The following is a 20,186-nucleotide window of genomic DNA, read 5'->3' as shown; positions in this document are numbered from 1 at the left end:
CACCGTCCACGCCGTCCACCTCTGACACGTGGAGCTCCACAACAGAGTGCTGTGACACATCCACCTGCACAGCAGGAGGGAGGGCAAAGGCAGAGAGAGATGTGTCGCAGAGGGCACTACCCTCGCCACAGGGTCCACAGACCGAGGCTCAGCTTCCTGGACCTCTCTGAGCAGCAGTGCACACGGAGGCTCAGAGTCACTCGACATGTAGTCGTGGACATCTGCAGCCTCCTTCATGCCGAGCTGCTCCCGGTTGGCCCGAGCACCATCTTCTTACTTGTTGCTGTCAAAATCACCACTGCCCTCAACATCTTCTCCTCCGCATCCTTCCAGGGTGCCACCGGGGACATCGCCGACGTCTCCACAAAAGAGCCCTGCAAATACACCTACACCATTCTGCAGTGACACAATGGGTGTCATCAGTTGTGGGTCTTCATTGTGATCCTCAGGAAAGGGCATTATTGCACAAACCAGACAAGATTCGCGAAGACGTGGCAGTAGTGGTGACAATATAATATGTAATGTGAGTTGGTCAGAAATTCAATACAAGTAACAACCATGACAAACCCTCAAACACCCTTGTGCATCCCCTTCATGCTCACGACACGTTTGCCTTACGCTGCCTACTGCACATATGTGATGCATGCCCTGTGGCTGCAGCACAGGTAGTGGCAGGTTGAGTCAGGCTGACTGTGAAAGAGATGCACGAGAGGGTGAGTATGAGATAGAGCCATGAGATTGTATGAGGATTGGGTTGAAACTTACTATTGATACATTACAAATTAGGGGGTATATTTTCCTCTATTTGAAAATGGTGAAAAAAGTTGGTGTGAATAAAATGTCAAGAAGCGAGTTTTATAATCATGCCCACTCTTTCACATGACTTAAAAGGTTATGATCTATGTACAGAAACAATGCCACACCTTCACCCTGAAAATCTTCAGGCCTGCTCCACCACTGGAATTAAGAGGGAGCAGTCACTGGTGACCTCCACTCCTGACTCCGCTGTAGTATCTGGGGTCAATGGAGGTCACCTTATTTACATGGAAACAATGGACACATTTGCGCACATATGGTCACATTTTGGGTGCATGTCGGGAGGGCCATTGCGAAAAGCAGCACTGGCCTGCCTGAAAGATATTTGTGTTCCCTACCCAATCTACCCGCTTTTAGAGGGGGCTGATTTTAGTACAGCTGCTGGCATCTGATGGGTGGGGGGGTCCAGGTCAGGACTCAGGCCTGCATCCCTCAGGTGGATCCCACTTCCGCTGCTCCAAGGACTTATATGTCGGGTTCATCCCAGCATCCAGGTCACTAGACATTAGAGAGGATGGAACTGAGGACATTCGCACGATAGTCATTCCATCCTTTCGTCCCTGATACCTCTGATGCCAGAAGCCATGTTTTGGGTGGATTGAGGTTCCACCCCAAACAGGCCCCAACACAAACTCACAGTTTGGGCTAGGACCCAACATTTCCAGGTCCTGCCCAATTTCCTGCACATTCGCTGGGCTTCTGGTCAATTGATGCCAGGAGTGCACTGCTAGCCCATGGAAATTCAAGGCCCTTTCACTTAAATAATTTGCAGTACTTTCTATGAAAAATGCTGCTTTTACTTTTACTTTTATGGAATAATATATGTTAAGTTACAAAAGCCATGTACTATGCTGTCTCAAAATTGAAGAAGCTTTTTATTTTTACTGTGCGTGAAATACAAGGCTTTGGTCAATACAAGTTGTGTTGTTCAAGTGTACACAGAGTAGATCCTACTGAAAGCAGTCGAATTACGTGAATGGTGAAGCTTGATTCCAGTGTGGCTGTACTGATTGATAACTTACTTTCTTGTGTTTCAGTAAATGATGTTTATTTTATCCATCTGTTCCCAATACTCTATTAGAGTTTAGTGGGAGGAGGATATGGTGGGCAGGGTCTGCTTGGAGTAAGCCCAACTGTGAAGTTTTAAGAAGTCAGTGTTACACATTCATAAATCCACAAGAAAAGTGCCAATAATAAAATTTTGTGACGAAAAACACAGTACTCTTCAGAACACACAAATATATATTGATGGAAAAATAAATCATTTTCAGTACAAGAGTACTTTAAATTGAACAAATAGCAGGGAAAGCTATTTTTCTCCAGTTATCTATGATGACTAATGTAAGGTCCCTGACTCATGTTATGCTCATGAGTTCCCCTCCTTGACAGGCTTTTTGTTTTGAATCAATAGTATTCTGTTTAGTAAGACATCTAGGGAGTACCAGTTACCAAGCAGAAAGCCCACTTTATGTAGATAACAAAATATAACTGGAATCTCAGCCAAAGGTTGTGATAACTATTGAAAGCAAAGCACGTAGAGCATGCTCCATGAAGTAGAGTAACTCATTAATAATTTGAAAGAAACAAACACAAACCACCAAAATAAGATTTTTAAAACTCAGTCAGACATTGCTATCGATGTTGTATGGATGAATATTCAACGTTAAGAGATGAATATTTGACGGTATGTGGATGAATATTTGATGATATATGGATGAATATTCAACGCCAAAGGGCGTTATAAGGGTGACTATTTGATGATATATAGATGAATATTTGATGGTATATGGATGAATATGCGATGGTATATGGATGAATATGCGATGGTATATGGATGAATATTTGGTGGTATGTGGATGCATATTGATATTTTGCCCCTCCGTTCCTGAAAGTGCTGAGGGTTCAGACAACAGACCACCAAATGTTGTCCAGTATCTCAGCAAAGTGACCATTCTTCATGTGGAGCCTGAATAGTCAGTACTTGCAGATTATTCTTCTCTTCCTGCCCCTGCACCATTATCTCTGGAGTCACTCAGAATCTATCCTTGACCCCCGTCCTTTTCCTTATCTATATGCTGTCACTTGGCAAAATCGTCTTCAGACATGGGTTCAGCTTTCACAAATATACGAACTCAAGTTGCCAACTCTGGTTGGACACATTCCTGGAGGTGTGTGTTACCAAAGAAGGAAAGATTAGAAGGGATGACCAAAAGCTTGGTCAAGAGTTGGGTTTTATGGAGGGTGTTATAGGAGGAGACATGCCCCCCTCCCCTTCTCTGTAACCTCTTCCAGCTCTACAACCGCACTTCGATCTCCCAGTTTCCCTTGTGCAGCTCCCCTTCACCCCACCATTGGCAGCTGTTCCTTCAGCCATCCATGCTCTGGAATACAATCCCTAAACCTCTCAGCCAGACTACTTCTTTTTCTTCCTTTAAAACCCTTGTTAAAATCCACCTCTTTTGGTCACCTCTCCTAATATCTCCTTCTTTGGCTCGGTGTTCATTTTTTCCTAATGCCACTAGGAACAAGGGAACAGGAATAGGCCATTTAGTCCCTAAAGATTCTTCCTTTCTGTGAAGCACCTTGGGATGTTTGTTCTACGTTAAAGGCATTATATAAATGCAAGTTGTTGTTGTTGTTCTATCGTGGAGGCCAGTCCTGTCCTCAGCCAACTTCCACACATGTAAATTTTCCAATGGGGTCACTGGATAATAATCAGGAGTGGGAACCATGGCTAATTTAACTCCTTTCAGTTCAGAAACATTGAGATCAGCTATAGTGGCCTTACCACCACCATGCGACCAGCTAACTTGGTATAGACCAGGCATTAAACCTGGAATCTTCCTGTTCTCTATGGCTCAGATGTACTCGAAGCAGTGCACTTGCCAACTCAGGTACCAAGAGAACTACTACCATTGAAGCTTAGATTTTATTGAATTATTTGTTCTTGAGATATTGGCAACATTGGCAAGACCACATTTATTGCCCATCCCTAGCTGCCTTTGAACCACTGCAGTCCTTATGTGATGGTGCTCCCATAATATTGTATGGCAGAGAATTCCGAGATATTGACCCAGTGACAAAGAAGCAATGACTATATATGTCCAAGTCAGGATGGTGTGGGATTTGGAGGGGAAATTGGAAGTGATAGTGTTCCCACAACATAGCTGCTCTTGTCCTTCTCAGTAGTAGGGGTTGCATGGGAGGGAGGTAACCTTGGTGAGTTGCTGCAATGCATCCTATAGATCATACATACTGCAGCCATGGTGCACTGGTGGTGGAAAGGGTGGATAATGAGTCCAGTGGCAAAGGGCGCCGATCAAGCAAACTACTCTGTCCCAGATGGTGTTGAGTTTCTTGAGTATTGTTATGATTACACCCATCCAGACAAGTGGTACACATTCCATCATACCTTTGACTTGAATCTTGTAGATTTTGGAGAGGCGTTGAAGGTTCAGGAGTTAAGCCACTCAACGCAGAGTACTCATTCTCTGTCCTGCTCTTGTAAGTACAGCGTTTATATGGCTGAGCCAGTTAAGCTTCTGGTCATTGGTAACCCCTAAAATGTTGATGGTGGTGGACTCAATGATGGTGGTGCCATTAAAGGTTGAGTGGGTGGCTGGGCTTTCCCTTGTTCAAGATGGTCATTGCCTGGCACTTATGTGACGTGAATGTTACCTACCACTTGTTATCCCAAATCTGGATGTTATCCAGATCCTGCCGCAGGCTGGCATGAACTGCGTTGTTATTGGAGGATAGTAAATGGAGCTAAACACTGTGGAATCATCAGAAAATAGTTCACTCCTGACCTAATGACAAAGGCAAGCTCATTGATGAAACAATGGAAGATGGTTGGGCAAGGACGCTTTTCTGAGGAACTCCTGTAGTGATATCCTAGAACTGTGATGATCGGTCTCTTGACAACCACAACATTTTCCTTTCTGTCAGGTATGATTTCAGCCACTGGATGAAATCAATTCCCTTTGACTGTCTTTGACCTCAGTTTTGCTCAGGCTCCTTAGTGCCATACTCTTGTCAAATGCTGCCTGGATGACAAGGACAGCTATTCTCAAGTCTCCTCTGGCATCCATGTCTGGATCAAGGCTGTAATGACGTCTGGAGCTGAGTGATTCTGACGGAACCCAAGCTGAGCATCGGTGAGCGGGTAATTGGTGAGTAGATGTCCCTTGATGGCACGATTGTCGATCCTTCTATCACTTTACTGATGATTGGGAAGGGGCTGATAGGGCAGTAATTGGATGGGTTCATTTAATCATTGTTTTTTTTGTGGATAGGACATATCTGGATAATCTTCCACATTGTCAGGTGGATGCCAGTGTCGTAGCTGAACTGATACAGTTTGACTAGGGGAGCAGCTAGCTCTAGTGCACAGGTCTTCAATGGTGCACTGAGCTGAGTTCATCTTTGACACTGTCAAGTGGACTGAACCTTTATTCTTTACACTGTAAGCTTTCCACCTCATTTTGATTAAAACACTTCTGGGGTAACATTAGCATGCATATCTCCCTCAATTTAATGCTGTTCTCCAAAAATAAGGGAAAATTGGGGTAGATTTTCATTTGATACCCGGGTGTAATACTGGCATTGCAGCTCGGCTGCCAATTATAGAAACTGCTCGCGTATCATTTTTGTTGAAATTAATGGAAATGAAAATCGGGAAGTTTCTATAACGTGCGGCCGATCCACAATTTCGGTTTTTCACCCAGGGGGTAAGTTGAAAATGTACCCCATAGTCTTGCATCAAAGGAACAGTTGAACATGAAACTCGTTTAAAAAAATCAGCTACTTGCACTACCTGTACAAGACATCGATAGATTTCTAGATATTAAAGGCATCAATGGATATGGGGATAGTGCAGGAAAATGGCATTGAGGTAGAAGATCAGCCATGATCTTGTTGAATGGCAGAGCAGGTTCAAGGGGCCGGACGGTGTACTCCTGCTCCTATTTCTTATGTTCTTATGTTCTAAGAGCAAAGTAGCAAATTGAAGTAATGCTTTGTTCAATCCAATGACGCCAAATTGTATCATCAATTGTAGAGCTTATTGAATCTTTGAAATTGATCAAACTGAATAGCAGATACTCCACAGACTAGCTGACTTAACAAGATGTAAAATGCCTTAACTGAGCCAAATCAGTATCAATTGTAGCACTTACTTATTTATTTAAATTGTTTCATTGAAAACGATCAATAGTAGGTCCTCCATTGAAAAATAGACTTAACGAAATGTGAAATCCCTTTAACTGATCAACTGCAAATTAACCATTTTAAAAATGAAAAACACTGCAAATGTTGGGTAAACTTTGGAGTCATTTTAAATCTGAAAATAGTGGAAGATACATTAAATTGGAACTCAAGTAAAATAACATTGCATCTGAACAGATACTGTAAAAACATGGGCTGTATTCAGAGAGCTGAATATATTGATATGATAGATCATGCATGGAACATATATTAAACAAAGTTTAATACAACAAATATAACATTTTCATATTTTTAAATCATTAAGAAACAGGTCGGAATTTCAAATATAGTGTCACTGAAGCCAGAATCCAATGGGCCAATGAACACAGGAATGAGAGATTTAGAAAATACACACAGGTATCATTTCTTTTCAAATTGGCAACGTTTTGCTTGCCTTTCCATTTATAAAAGATAACTCTGAATGGGCTACATTAAGATGAGATATCACCAACCTTTTCTTTTAGATGGAGGGTGAGCTTCACCTGAATAAAAAAAAAGACAAGAGAATTTTTTTTTTGGAATTGCATTTCTGGAAGATAACCTTGTGAAAAATCAGACACCAACTAATGAAAAAGGGGCTGAAAATACTCTTATGGAATGCTATTACCAAGACGTCCAGTCTCAGCACATATTGACTTGATAAAACATTTTTGTCCTGACACATGGTTTTTTAAAATCTTTTTCATAGCTCCCCGGGCTCAATTTTCCAAAACTTTGTAAATTTGTACAATTCTATCCTTTCCCCAGATATAATAAAACAGGAATTTAATTTTTTTTCTGACAAAATACATAAAATTTCAGTTTAAAAAAATAAGTCAAAATCTAGCAAATCAGTCAAGAACATACTAAGGATATAAATCTTCCATTTCCAAAATAGTTATAACTGTTTTCTATAAATTGGGTAACTTTTTATCCGAGGAAGCTATAAGTTATCCTGGTAGAGAAAAGAGGGGGAAAAAACTGTGCAGAGGAGCAAATCATCACTGTGTGTATTACAAGAAACAGAACAACTGATTAATTAGGTTTATAGTAGTACAATCTCCAAAGATTGAAAATGTTTTCTAATAAACTCCATTCAGCTGAAGGGTGTTTATCCTCAACAATATCAAAACTATTTCTTCCATAGACCTTGGATATGCAATGTAGACAACCTCCAGGCCAAAATGCGTTTGTCTCAGTAAATAAGGAAGTGATACAAAGGAGTAGAAATTGGACCGCTTTGCACCTGTTTTATGTGCATAAAACGGACTCAATGAGGGCCAATTTCGGGGACCAATGTCCCGCAACCAAAGGACACCTAAAAGATGTCTGACCCGATATTGCGTCAGGCCATTTTTCAGGCATCCCTGGGGTCCGCTTAAAACAGGTGTTAGGCCCCTTACATATGTAAATGAGGAATATGTAACTCCTATTTTAGGCCCCCTTTGGGAAATTGGACATCGCAAAGCAGAGCAGACGCTGGGCCTGCTCCGCTCTGGATTTTTTAGCAGTCACTGCAGCCTAAGCAGCAGGCCCCCACCCCCACCAGCCACCCCCGTTGCTGTTACACCCAATCAATACTTACTTTCGGGCCACTACTGGTGAGGCAAGTGGCTCAGTATTCATCTTTTTAAAATGGCCGAACTGCCTATGGAGGTGCGACATGTGCTGGCAGCTCACTCAAATAATGTTAATGAGGCCCAATTTTCAGGCCAACTTTAGGCCTCCCGGTTGGGGCAAGTGCTCCTTGTGTCCATTTCAGAACTGAAAATGAGCCTAATACAATTTCACCCCAAAGTGCTCAAAGAATGTGGAATGCAGTACCTCAGAAGGTTTCAGATGCAAAATCAATCGAGATGTTTAAAGGAGAGAGATAGATACGTATATGGGTGAAAGGGTATAAAGGATAATGGAGAATGGGTGGATACCATGTTTTGGCAGTTTTGACTATTTTTGCAAAAGAAATTTGGAAAAGAGTTATATTTAAATGTTTTATTAACTAAATATACTCACATATATTTGAAAAAAAACTGAGACAAAAGCAGTTGCAGCCTAGCTCAATTCTATCCTAATCCAGCATCTGCACATACGCGTTTCCACCAAGGGTTACTGATACTAATCATGAGCCCTGGGACAGTGAGATCAATTGTAACAACCCAATACTAGACCAACTGAGATCGGCTAATTCAGCCCAGGCCAGAAGCTGAACTTTGGACCTACCTTATAAGATATTTCTATACTGAAAATACCAACCTTTTTGTTTAGCTGGGGGGTGAAGAACTCCTATATTGGGTTAAATAAAAAGAGAAGAATAAATATCAATTACATAGCATAATGAACATTTATAACTAAACATATACAAATAATCACAATTAGATTAAGCAGCAAGTCATTACAAGGTTCGATTAATTAAAAAAAAGTCGTCTCTCATATTTGTCATTTCTTTAATGGTCTTTTAATATTTTAAAGTATTATAAAATTACATTAAGAAGGCTGGTATATAATTGAAATTATACAGCTATTACTGTAATATATGAAATTCAGTTCAACAGATTGGGACAGGGCAAATCTATTTTTAAACAGGAAAAAGCTGTTGCATAGAATAATGAAGTATGAAATCGCGAGACAAAACACCAAAGCCTGCAACCAAATCTGTTTCAGAGCTTCCAGGGAGTCTACTTCCTGCTTTCCTTAAGTGGGAAAACTCTATCATCTGGAAATTAAATTGAATCGCTACTTTTATTTTCATAAAAGCACCAGCGACCTGAATGGGATACTTCTGAAATCAATGGAAAAGAAAATTAGATGGGCTTGTATAACGAGCAGCTGATCTGCTACAGTCAGTTTTTCATTCCACAGATGTGGAAAATTCCCCCTGATCTGCTTTTACTAACTTCGCAAATAGATCGATCATTTCTTTTCAGTCCTATTTATTTTATTCTGTTTAAATGATTTTTTCTTCTTATTAAAGTTGCCCACAGCGCAGGGCAAAGTGACAGAGGGATGCACAAGGAATTGGAGTCAAAGCAACGGAGAGTTTTGGTGGGGGGTTATCGGGCTGGAGCAGGTTTAGAGATAGGAAGAGGAACAATCATGGAGGGATTTAAAGACAAGGACAAGAACTTTAAATTTGAGGCATTAGGGGACTGGAAAACAATGCAGATCAGCGAGGATGTGAGTAATGGCCAGGTGGGTCTTGATGCAGGATAGGAAATGAACAGTAAAGTTTTCAATGAACTGAAGTTCATGAAGGGTGGAGGATGGAAGCCAGGCAAGGTGAGCATTGAAGTAATCAAGTCTGTAGATGATGAAGGCATGTAGGAGTTTTTGGCAGCAGATGGGCTGAAATAGAGCAAGAGGCAGGTAATGCTATGGAGGTTCAAGTAGGCTGCCTTTGAAATACAGAGGATATGGGGTCATAAGCTGAGCTCGAGATCAAACAGGATACCAAAATTGCAAACAATCTATTTCAGCCTGAGACAATGATTAGGGAGGGGGATGGAGTTAATTTGGATTTTTTTTTCAGGGGATCTGGACTACAGCAAATGACAATCATTCATTCCTTGTTACATATGGACCAAGGACAGTAGTGCACTGACACAGTTACCACATTGATAGTCCCCTAAAGACTGAGGTAATTAATCAAAAGCTGACTCAGATCAAGCATTGTTTACTGGAAGCAAGATTGTAACTGTTCCCCTTTGCAACAATTTTTATTATCCCACCTTCATAATGGCAGATAAGTGGCTGGACTCACAACAATAAATCTAGGGATGCCAAAGACCATGGTGCACTCCTACCATAAGTCCTGCAAGAGTGCAGCAGAAGGGCCACAAATTAGGCTAGGACCTGGATGCAACACAACTTGCATTTATATAGCACCTTTAATGTAGAAAAATGTCCAAAGGGGCTTCAGAGAGGTGAAATCAAACAAAAGTGGACATAAGAACAGGAGTAGGCTATTCATCCTCTTGAGTCTGTTCCACCATACAATTAGATCATGGCTGATCTGCACCTAAACTCCATTTATCTGCCTTTGATCCATATTCCTTGATACCCTAACCTAGTAAAAATCTGTTGATCTTGAAAATTTCAATTGGCCTTTTGGTGGGGAGAGAATTCCAGTTTTGCACTACCCTTTGTGTGAAAAATACTTCTTTATTTCACTCCTAAATGGCCTAGAACTAATTTTAAGAGTGTGCCCCCCCCTGTTCTGGATACCCCCGTCAGAGAAAACATTTTCTTTTTATTAACTTTATTTTTAATTTCAAAAACTTTTTCTAGGGATTAAATGAGATTCTGATGGTGTGCTCCATAAAAAGTGAAACCTGTAAATTATGTAAATAATTTTGGGTTCACCTTTAGTTTGACTGCATCATTTTTAAATCCCTTGCTTATTTTCCTGAGCTTTAGTGATGTTCAAAATAAAACTGTTTTTTGCTGATTTTCTCTGGATTTACCAGGTTTTTAGGATTAGATTTTTCACCACTGATATTCTCCCTTTTGAAACCAAAAATAAAACCTGATAAAACTGAAAAAAAAATCAGCCTTTTAAATTGGTAATCAAAACTTACTTCAAAGATCCCGAAGTATTGAGGAAGCATTACATTGCTAGAGGTCTTTAGGCTGAGTTGTCAAGATGAAGAGCCACCTGTCTGCTCAGGTGAATGTAAATAAAATCCTATCTCACAATTTGAAGAAGGGTAGAAAGTTCTCCTGGTGTTCTGGGTAACATTCCTCCATCAACCAACGCCATTAATTTGTTGTCTTTGGATTCCTGCTGTGTGCAAATTGGTTGCCGTGTTTGCCTACATAATAACAGTGACTATACTTCAAAAAGTAATTAATTGGTTGTAAACGTCTGTTTGAGACCCCCACTGCAAAATTGACGCCAGCTACCTTCAGGAGAAACAGAGCCGCAACCATTAAGGTTTTAAAATATATTTACCTGGATGTGGAGCTGTGAGGAGCAGTAGTGCTCTTCCCGAGCCCACATCAAACGCGAGCAACTGTCGGCTGCTGCTACTCCCCGAATCCCTGCTGCTACCCTCAAACCCCCCCAGCCACCGCTACCTCCTCCCCCGGCCACCGCTACTCCCCAATCCCTGCCGCTACCTTCAACCCCCACCCCGGCTGCCACTATCTCCCCCCCCCCAGCCGCCGCTATCTCCCCAATCCCTGCCGCTACTCTCAAACCCCCACCAGCCACTGCTACCTCCCGTCCAGTCACCGTTACCTCAGCTCGCCGGCTCGATGGAAATGAGGCCCAAGGCACAATATCGTGTGTCCCTCAGGGCTCACCATTGAGGTGCAGGGCGTGGTCCCTGCGCTCCTCGCCTGCCCAGTAATGGGCGTGCCCGAATTTCTAGGCCCATATTTTTCAACAAAACACAATATAATTTACATTCATGCAGAAGGTAAATATTTCAATCCCACTGAAACAGTTCCATAATGTGGCACTGAACTTAATTCATGTTTTTCCCTGCAGCAATGAAATTCTTTCTGTTTAGAATTGTTTTTCACATTCACTGTGTGCTTTATATTCACCACATTTAGCTGCCTACTAACATATGTCTTTAGGGTAATGCTATCATGGGATCAGATTCCCAGTGGAATCACTCCAAACTGAGATAAAATTCATAGCAGCCTATTTTGCCATGCAGATAGCGATGTGTTACTTCAAAAATGCTCACAGATATTGAGATAGAAGGGTGGATTTTCCTCCAGAGGAGCTGGCCAGCAGAGCACCTAGTAATCTCACCAGGAGACCAAGTCCATTTTGAGGAATGGGCCTCATTTGCATTGGACAGCTCCAAGCCACTGCAATATCGGGCTGGAGGAAGGTAGGTTCTTGCGGGGGCGGGGAGTGTGATCTGTGATAGGGGATGGGTGGGGAGCCAGGGTGGCAGCATCCCACGCTCGGCTTGTGAAGCCTGAAGAAGCATTCCTGCTCCTACCAGCCCCACAAAAATAAAGAGGAGCTCATATGTGTGGTCCTCTTCAGCCGGACCGCCCTTGACGCTGGTCTGAGCGTGCACAGCACACACTCCACCCAGTTCAGTCCAAAAGGGCAATCGCGGTCCTATTGATGTCATAGGACCCTGATTTCCTTTTCAAAAGGGCCATTCTGGCTGCCCAGCAGTAGGCACCGGTGAACATTGCTGGCACCATAGCGATGACGGCAACGTGGCAGTAGGTCATTGCCCACCACTTTTGACGCACTACTGCTCGTTTCCGCTGGGCGGAAGGGCTGAAGATTCATTACCATTCAATTCTGCGTTACTTAAATGTTAATAAGGAAAAAAATTCACAAGAAACAATGCAGGCCCTTCCTCACACCGCACCATTGTTTACAATCTTGCTTCAGATCGGTTCCTTTAAGCATTAAAGGTGTACAATCTTCATGAAAATCATGTTTGACAAACATTTTTTTTCTTACGAGAGGAAAAAGAGCCAGAAGAGTAGCAATGACACATTATAAAGTGATTTTACATCATTGCATAACGAGTTTTTCCAAAAGATTTGCCACTTTCTCATGAAATTGATTTTTTAATACTGAGTTTTTTGTTAATTAATTTGAACTACTCAGACATTACAGAACATCCTGTTAAATTATTGTTTTAGTTTTTCAAATTACTAAAAACTTCTGCACCCCCCAAAAAATTCACAAACATGGGAAAATTGGTTGGAATGTTTAGAATGGATAAAACTTTGCAAGTGAATTCACTGGGATATTTGAAATTGAAAATCATTTGCGTGATATGTTGGAATGTATGACAGTCGTTTGATGACCTTTAACACCAAAAAGACACAGCTTATCATACGATTGCACAGTGTGTTATATCTTTTGATTAAAAAGCTATTGTAAATCTAGACGAAGTACGCTGACTGACCTCGAGGTTACTGCAGTTTTTGGGAATTTATGTATACTGATTATATTATGCTCTGCAAAGTGCACTGAACAAATGAAAAAAAAAGAATATGAGATCTAAATATTAAGTGTTAAAATTAAAGTTTCGGAACTGAATTTTAATTGGGGACTCATTTTTTAGCGTGATGGTTGCCGCTGGAACCAATCATTACTGACACAATGAACATCTTGCTATATATATTTTTCTCCTGTTGCCAGTTACTAATATGTAGCTACTGTATATATGCAATTTTTTGTTCTAAAATGCAAAAAGATCTGTTTTATTTTGTTTATTCAGAGAAGATTAAGAATAATGGTTGTTAGGATTAATTTCTCTACTTCTTTCAAGCTATCCAGCAATTGAAAATAAATATATGATGTGTATAAATAACATGACTAGCTCTAAAAATGTATCTGGGACAGACTCCATTATGATGCTGCAACTAACTTGACAGTGGACTAATAAATAATGCACAACAGAGATCAGTGTTGTGCTGAGATAAAGTCACATCCAGCAGAAATCAAAGACAGGATCAAGGGACTTTAAAAATCTCCTGTCAGAATGGTCACAATTGATATTTCCATGTGTAAGGAAAATACACATTAATTTTCTTTTAATACTGATGCATACTATGGGTTGTACATTACACATTATTGCATCAGTTTTAATTGTCATATTTCTAATACGCTGAAGGTAATTACAAGCACAAACCTGTCCCTATTTTCTGTAGCATTATATTCTGTCAACATCACCATTTTCCTATGGTACAACTGTTTCCTTCTGACTCAGTTTAAATATTCAAAGCATCAGCAAATTTGTTCAGCACCAATATTTAATATAAATAATTATAGCCTGCAAATTCTCATTGGCATTACACTGAGCATCTGTACTATCCATGTGTTAGAGAGCAGTGACATTGGGATTGTGGAGTTGTGACCAGTGAATGCAATTTATTCATATATTGGGAAATTCCTGTTTGTAGAAAGTGGCTTATGGGTACTATAGCACTAAAGATGTGCATTGGATTTGTTAGAGTAATTATTACCAACAATAGGTATTTAAATCTGAAGTGCACCATAAAGGCCACACATCACATGCAATGCACTGCTAACTCTCATATGAAGCTGGCTGTACTGACAGGTGAGTTGCTACATAGCTGAGCTACAACCTACAAAACTCTCTATACAAGGGATATTGGATTCAATACTCCACTAACATTGCGACTGGCTGAAGAGAACCAACACGAGTAGGAAAGAACTACTTGTGATGTAAAGCTGCAAGTAAGGCACTTGCTTATGGTTGCTGCATGAGCAAGTGATTGGTACCCTACTGGGCGAGTGGTCAGACAGGAGAGGATCGATGAACAAAAAGATCTGCACAACATCTTTTGAGACTGCACCAAGCACCCTGCAAGAGTTGTTGGAGAATGTACAGCAGTGCACCTTTGCTCTATCAGCAGCAATATATAACGGAGTCTCACAACTGCAATGCAGAATGGAGCACTGGGAACTTCACAGCCATTTTATCACACTTTTGTGTTGCCATTTTCCATTTTAAATTGCTATGTCCTCATTTACAATGGGAACTCCCAATTAATATAATTGCCATGCTACAATGAGGCTGGCATTTTGCCAAAAGTGCAGCTTCTCTTTACATGCAGTTTTTCTTTACTTTGAAATGTGGCACATTGAGAATCAGGTACAAAGCCCCTGGTGAGGTTCTGTCCTTCATTCATTGTCTCACAAAATCAAGGTTGTTGTGTGAAGATCACACTTTTGACTCATTGGTCCAGAACCCCAAATCTTTTGGATTGTCAGCTTAACTATGTTTAGTTTTTCCTTGTTCAAACACTAAAGAAATCACTTGCAGATTGCATTTGCATCAGGTCCTATCTGAACCAACTTGAAGCCAATGGCTGATGTTGGTTTAGTTACATTGATTCAACATTAACGATTGATATTATATATGTTGCACAACATAGGTTAGATTTTGACTGCTCTCGGAGGCAATATGACCTCTCACCACCAGCAAACCCATAGCATTTTTGATTCACTTGGCTTCAGATGAATTCATATTCCCAATTCATTTCATTTCAATTACCCCCAAATAAACTGGCAAGAAGTAGTAAGGAAAGGGGAAAGGGGAATGAAGTTTTAACAGTGTGTACAGGTCTCCTTTCTTACCCAGTGTGTGAGAAGCCCAACAAGAGAGGAAGCACTGCTGGATCTAGTAATGGGAAATGAACCGGAGCAGATAAGAGAAGTAAGCGTAGGGGAACATCTACGCAATAGCGATCATAACATAACAAGCTTTAAAATAATGATTGAAACAGACATAAGTGATAGATTGGAAAAAAGCCAATTTTGAGGGGATGAAAATGGAACTAGGGAAGGTAAACTGGAAAATCATTTTGATAGATAAAGAGATAGAACAGCAGGGGGAAATATTTAAAACAGTGGTCAACAGAGTTCAGGAGAAATATATTCCTCTAAAAATAAGAACAAACAAGCCAATAATGAAACACCATGGATGAATGAAGACATAAGGGTAAAATTGAAACTAAAGAAAAAGGCATACTCCAAGTACATAGACAATAAAGGACAGGATGACAAAAGGGAATATGAAGAGGTTAAAGAAAGAAAGACTTGCATTTAGATAATGTCTATCACGACCTCAGGATGTCCCAAAGTGCAACGGTTAGGAAAGATATCAGAAAAACAATTAGGAAAGCAAAGAGGAACTACAAAATTAAATTATCAAGGAATATGAAAATAAATAGTGAAGTATTCTACAGACACATAAAGATCAAAAGAAAAATCAGTAAAGGGTTAGGACCACTAAAGGATGCACAAGATAAATTCACAGGTAATGATAGCGAAATGGCAGAAATATTGAATAGCTACTTTGCCTCAGTATTTAGAAGGGAGACTGACAAGGTGGGCATGACATTAAAAGAAATGATCAAAAAAGATATAAAGACATTTAAGAAGGTGGGGGGGAGACAATTGATAAACTAATCAAACTTAGAGAGGATTAAAACCCCTGATCTGGATTGATTGCATCGAAGCATATTAAAATAAGTTAGGCAAGAGATAGCAGAGGCACTATTACATATATATAAAAAAATCAATCAAAAAGGGAAGTGCCAGAGGACTAGCGGACACCTAATGTTATTCCTAGATTTAAAAAGGGAGATAGAACAAGTCCAGGGAACTATAGACGAGTTAGCTTAATGTCAGTGGTAAGAAAGATAATGGAATGTTTACTCAGAGATGTAATAGAAAAACATCTAGAAAATGTAAATATAGCAAGGAGTGGTCCTCACAGATTTCAAAAGGAAAAGTCATGCTTGACCAACCTTATTGAATTCTTTGAAGAAATAACAGAAAGAGTAGACAAGTGTAATGCAGTAGATGTAATATAGTTGGATTTTCAAAAGGCCTTCGATAAGGTACCGTATTGTAGACTCATGACTAAGGTCAGAGCATGTGGAGTCAGGGGACTGGTAGCAGAATGGATAGCAAACTGGCTACAAAACAGAAAACAGAGAGTAGGAGTTAAGGGTAGCTACTCAGACTAGCAAAAGGTGGGAGGTGGTGTTCCACAGAGATCGATGCTGGGACGACTGTTGTTCACAATTTACATTAACGATTTGAACTCGGGAATTGGAAGTGCAATTTCAAAATTTGCGGATGACACGAAATTGGGGGGTGTAGTTAATGCAAAGGAAGAATGCATCAAAATACAAGAAGACATTAATAAACTTGCAGAATGGGCATGTAATTGGCAAATGAATTTCAATATAGATATTACACCCCCCCCCCCACAACCTCCAAAGAATATACAAGCAACACAGCTCCTGATAATGATCATGGACAAGAGATGGATATTAGAAGAGTCAGCTTCACATAAGAGGCAATTAGGATCGCTCTGTCACCTACCATGAGAAGTGTTCCCTGAAGGCCCATTGTGGTTATGGTCTCCTGCACGGTACCCTCTTCCTCCTGCTTCACCCAGGTGCTACTGCTCTCTCCTGACTTCTTGGATGCTCTCTTCATCCTCTAGCCCCAAAGACAGACCTACTAGATCCCCTATGACTGCAGTGAAACTGTTTTGAAGTCCTACAAAAGCAGTTCAGCACCAGCAAAAACATCTTAGCAAAAGTCACAAATCAGTTGTATAAGCCACAAAATGTCCAGCTTCACCAGCAGCCAAAAAGGACAAACCAGCAATTAACCTGTATATAGTGGATGAGCCCTGTAAATAGCACTGCTGAAGGGTCCTTTCTGCCTGTCAGTGCCATGAGTTGCTGAGCGAGTTTATTACATGCCAAGTCAGACGCTGCAGTAACCCATTTTACAAATGGGTCCTACAACATGCATAGGACCCTTATTTAAATATTTTAATGAGGCTTTTTAATACTTCCACGTGTGACCTGGATGTCTATGGAGGAGTGCAATCCAATATGGCGGGCAGCGCACTTTCTGTGCGGAATGAGCGTGCCATATTGGGTTCTTACTCGTCTGTTTTATGCTTGTAAAACCAACATGACATGATTGAATTTCTGGGTCATGCTTCTTCTTTCATTCAATACTCTGTATTAGGATATTCAAACTTTTCTCTTCATGGGCCATTCAACTGCTTACTGTGGAACCCCATGGGTCACATATAAAGAAACTACAATGCAAATCATTAACTTCAAGGAACACTTGAATGGAAATTGCCTACACATTTCCTAGTTAAATTAACAAATGTAATACATAAAAAATTCTTTGCAAACAACAATAAAAATTGTAATCTCCAGAGAAACAGGCAGCAATGCATGAATTTACTGCGACCTGATTTTTCTTCTTCATTCTGACCTCCCATCTTTTTGCCAGTTGCCTGCTTACTGCTCTTGTTATCATGACTGCCTGCTCCCTTCTCTCTACATTTCCACAGTTACTCCGGACTTAAGCTCCCTGCTCTCCTTATCACTGATTATTATTTTTTTAAATTACAATTTCTTCTTGGTATGTGAATGGCACTGGCAAGACCACATTTATTGCACATCTTGAATTGTCCTGAAAAGGTGTTAGTGGGCCTTCTCTTTCAACTGCTGCAGACCTTCTGCTGAGGGTGCTCCCATGTTGATGTTAAGATAGGAATTCCAGGATTTTGACCCACAACAATGGTGATATATATCCAAGTCAGGATGGTGTGTGACTTGAAGGGAAATATGTAGGTGATGATGTTCTCATTGCTCTTCTAATACTCCCTAGTCTCCATCTGTTCCTCCCTACTCTTCGTATTATTCCTTGATGATTGTGTACTTAAACTATATTTGCTTTAAACCTGTTAGGTTTGGTTTCTTGAACTCTGTGGGTTTGATAAATTTGAGATGCCCTCATTGGTGAAAAAGGAATGCTTTGCCATTGATGGACTTAGGTCCTAAATCTACCTATCAAGGAGCAATGCTTTTCTACTAATGAGGTAGCAAATGCAGCATAAGTGTCAGAAGCAGGCTCTGCAGAACAAATAACTGGAATCCGTGAGCTGTATGTACTTTGGAGACCTTAGCTTTGCATAATCTCAGCACCAATCCAACCAATTCAAGTCCATCTCAAACAATGTAAAAGCAGGAGTAGCAATATCACAAGCTGATCTGTAAAATATAAACCCTAGTCGTTCTTCTTTATTCATGCAAACTTATGTCATTGCAAAGAAGTGATTTAAAAGGGATATTGTTTTTGGTGAGAGCGGTGGGTTAAGCCATATAGATTGAAAGTTGTATCAAAAGATGGAAAGAAATTCCTGCAGACAACAACATGTGCTTCTAACAACACATCAATTATAAACAGATATATCACAGGTCAATATTTGGGAACCATTAATGCACTATTGTCCTTTGATAGTAAAGATATTCCATGTTCACCATTTGCTGTGGTGGTTAAGGTGTTTTTCATGCTGGCTAAGCTTTGTTCACAGCACTGCCTTTCAGCTTATTCCTGCTTTAACTAAATGAGATTCCATTTTAGAGTGCTGTAAATCAGGACATGTACATGCACTCTATTTTTATCGATTTTGTGTCTACCCTTTGTCACAAAAATTAAACTATTGTGAATGCGTTACATGACTCAGCAGCAAAGGTCAGTAGAACCCAAGCATAAAATTGAACCACACAATTTTTTTGTTAACCTTGCTGTTGTGAAAATTTAGCCCTGTAAAAATAGTATCTGAATTCCAACATTAGCCAAGTCTATTTTTTGTTCCAACAGACCAGCATGATGTCCAAATGATCTTGAAATTCCTGGGCTTCAAGAATTCTACCCCAAATTCTTTGTTCTGTCTGTAGGAAACCAGGAATTTGGGGTAGAATCTAATTATGTCGGGACTCAGCCCCATTTACACTGGGCCTTTAAGTTCCAATGGGGGAAGACAGATCTTCCACCTTCCCCCTCCACCCATTTTAAAGCATACGTTTAAGTGTTGACACTCAAAGATACACAAGCTGCACAATCTCTTACGGATGATGCAGAATGGCTTTCAATACTGCTAATTGTGCCACATGAATTAATTGTGACATTTAACCCTATGTGTGGTGTGCTAAGGCCAGCGTTTCTAATCATCTTGCTGTATGCAGTCTGCATTTTTATTCCATTAAAAGCCCTCTATTATGGTAATAGCATAGTGTTTGTTTCTCGTGCCTGGTATTGTCTTCAGGCATCCATAAATTCTACATAGAATTAGGGTTGCCAACTCTGGTTGGACATAGTCCTCAAGGTTTCATCACATGACCTTCAACTACCCCACCCAGTCAAGCAAACCTTTTCCCCATCCCCAATACTTTTATAACTAAGAAATGAAAATGTTCAAAGAAAGTGAAAAACACACAATTTTTTTAATGCCGCTATGATTTTTCTCCCAGGTTGCTTGCAGCAGTGTCCTGGACACTCTAGGGCAATCCTGGAGGGTTGGCAACCCTACATAGAATAGGTGCAACTTATACTGGCTTGATTTGAAATCTCTATCATCTAACAAAAAATTCTGAGCTGGACATTTTGCCTTATAGGCACCCATACATCATTTTATATTAGCTCACTTGAGATTCCCATTTGCTTATTCCCAACTGGAAGCCATTGGCTGCAGCCTGCTACATCTGCCTGGTGCCTTGGTGCTTTGGTGATTTGGAGCTCCTTGTTCTTCTGCTAGTACAGTTAATTTCTCAAGATCACT

General features: G+C 40.5%; 1 protein-coding gene across 50 annotated transcripts in view; it reads right to left on the bottom strand.

Moving 5' to 3' along the window:
- trdn (triadin) overlaps positions 1 to 20,186 on the bottom strand; it is a 471,335-nt gene that overhangs the window by 374,560 nt on the left and 76,589 nt on the right. For all 50 annotated transcript variants that reach the window (XM_067984607.1, XM_067984633.1, XM_067984632.1 and 47 more), the window contains 2 exons: positions 8,314 to 8,343; positions 6,534 to 6,563 (listed from right to left, as the gene is read on the bottom strand). In XM_067984607.1, the coding sequence (XP_067840708.1) occupies positions 6,534 to 6,563; positions 8,314 to 8,343 (60 nt within the window). The remainder of the gene's footprint in view (positions 1 to 6,533; positions 6,564 to 8,313; positions 8,344 to 20,186) is intronic.

This window comes from Heptranchias perlo, chromosome 5, assembly GCF_035084215.1.
Source record: "Heptranchias perlo isolate sHepPer1 chromosome 5, sHepPer1.hap1, whole genome shotgun sequence".
Classification (NCBI taxonomy): Eukaryota; Metazoa; Chordata; class Chondrichthyes; order Hexanchiformes; family Hexanchidae; genus Heptranchias; species Heptranchias perlo.
The sequence above is the reverse complement of the archived record's forward strand: the minus strand, read 5'-3'. Positions and strand labels throughout refer to the sequence as shown.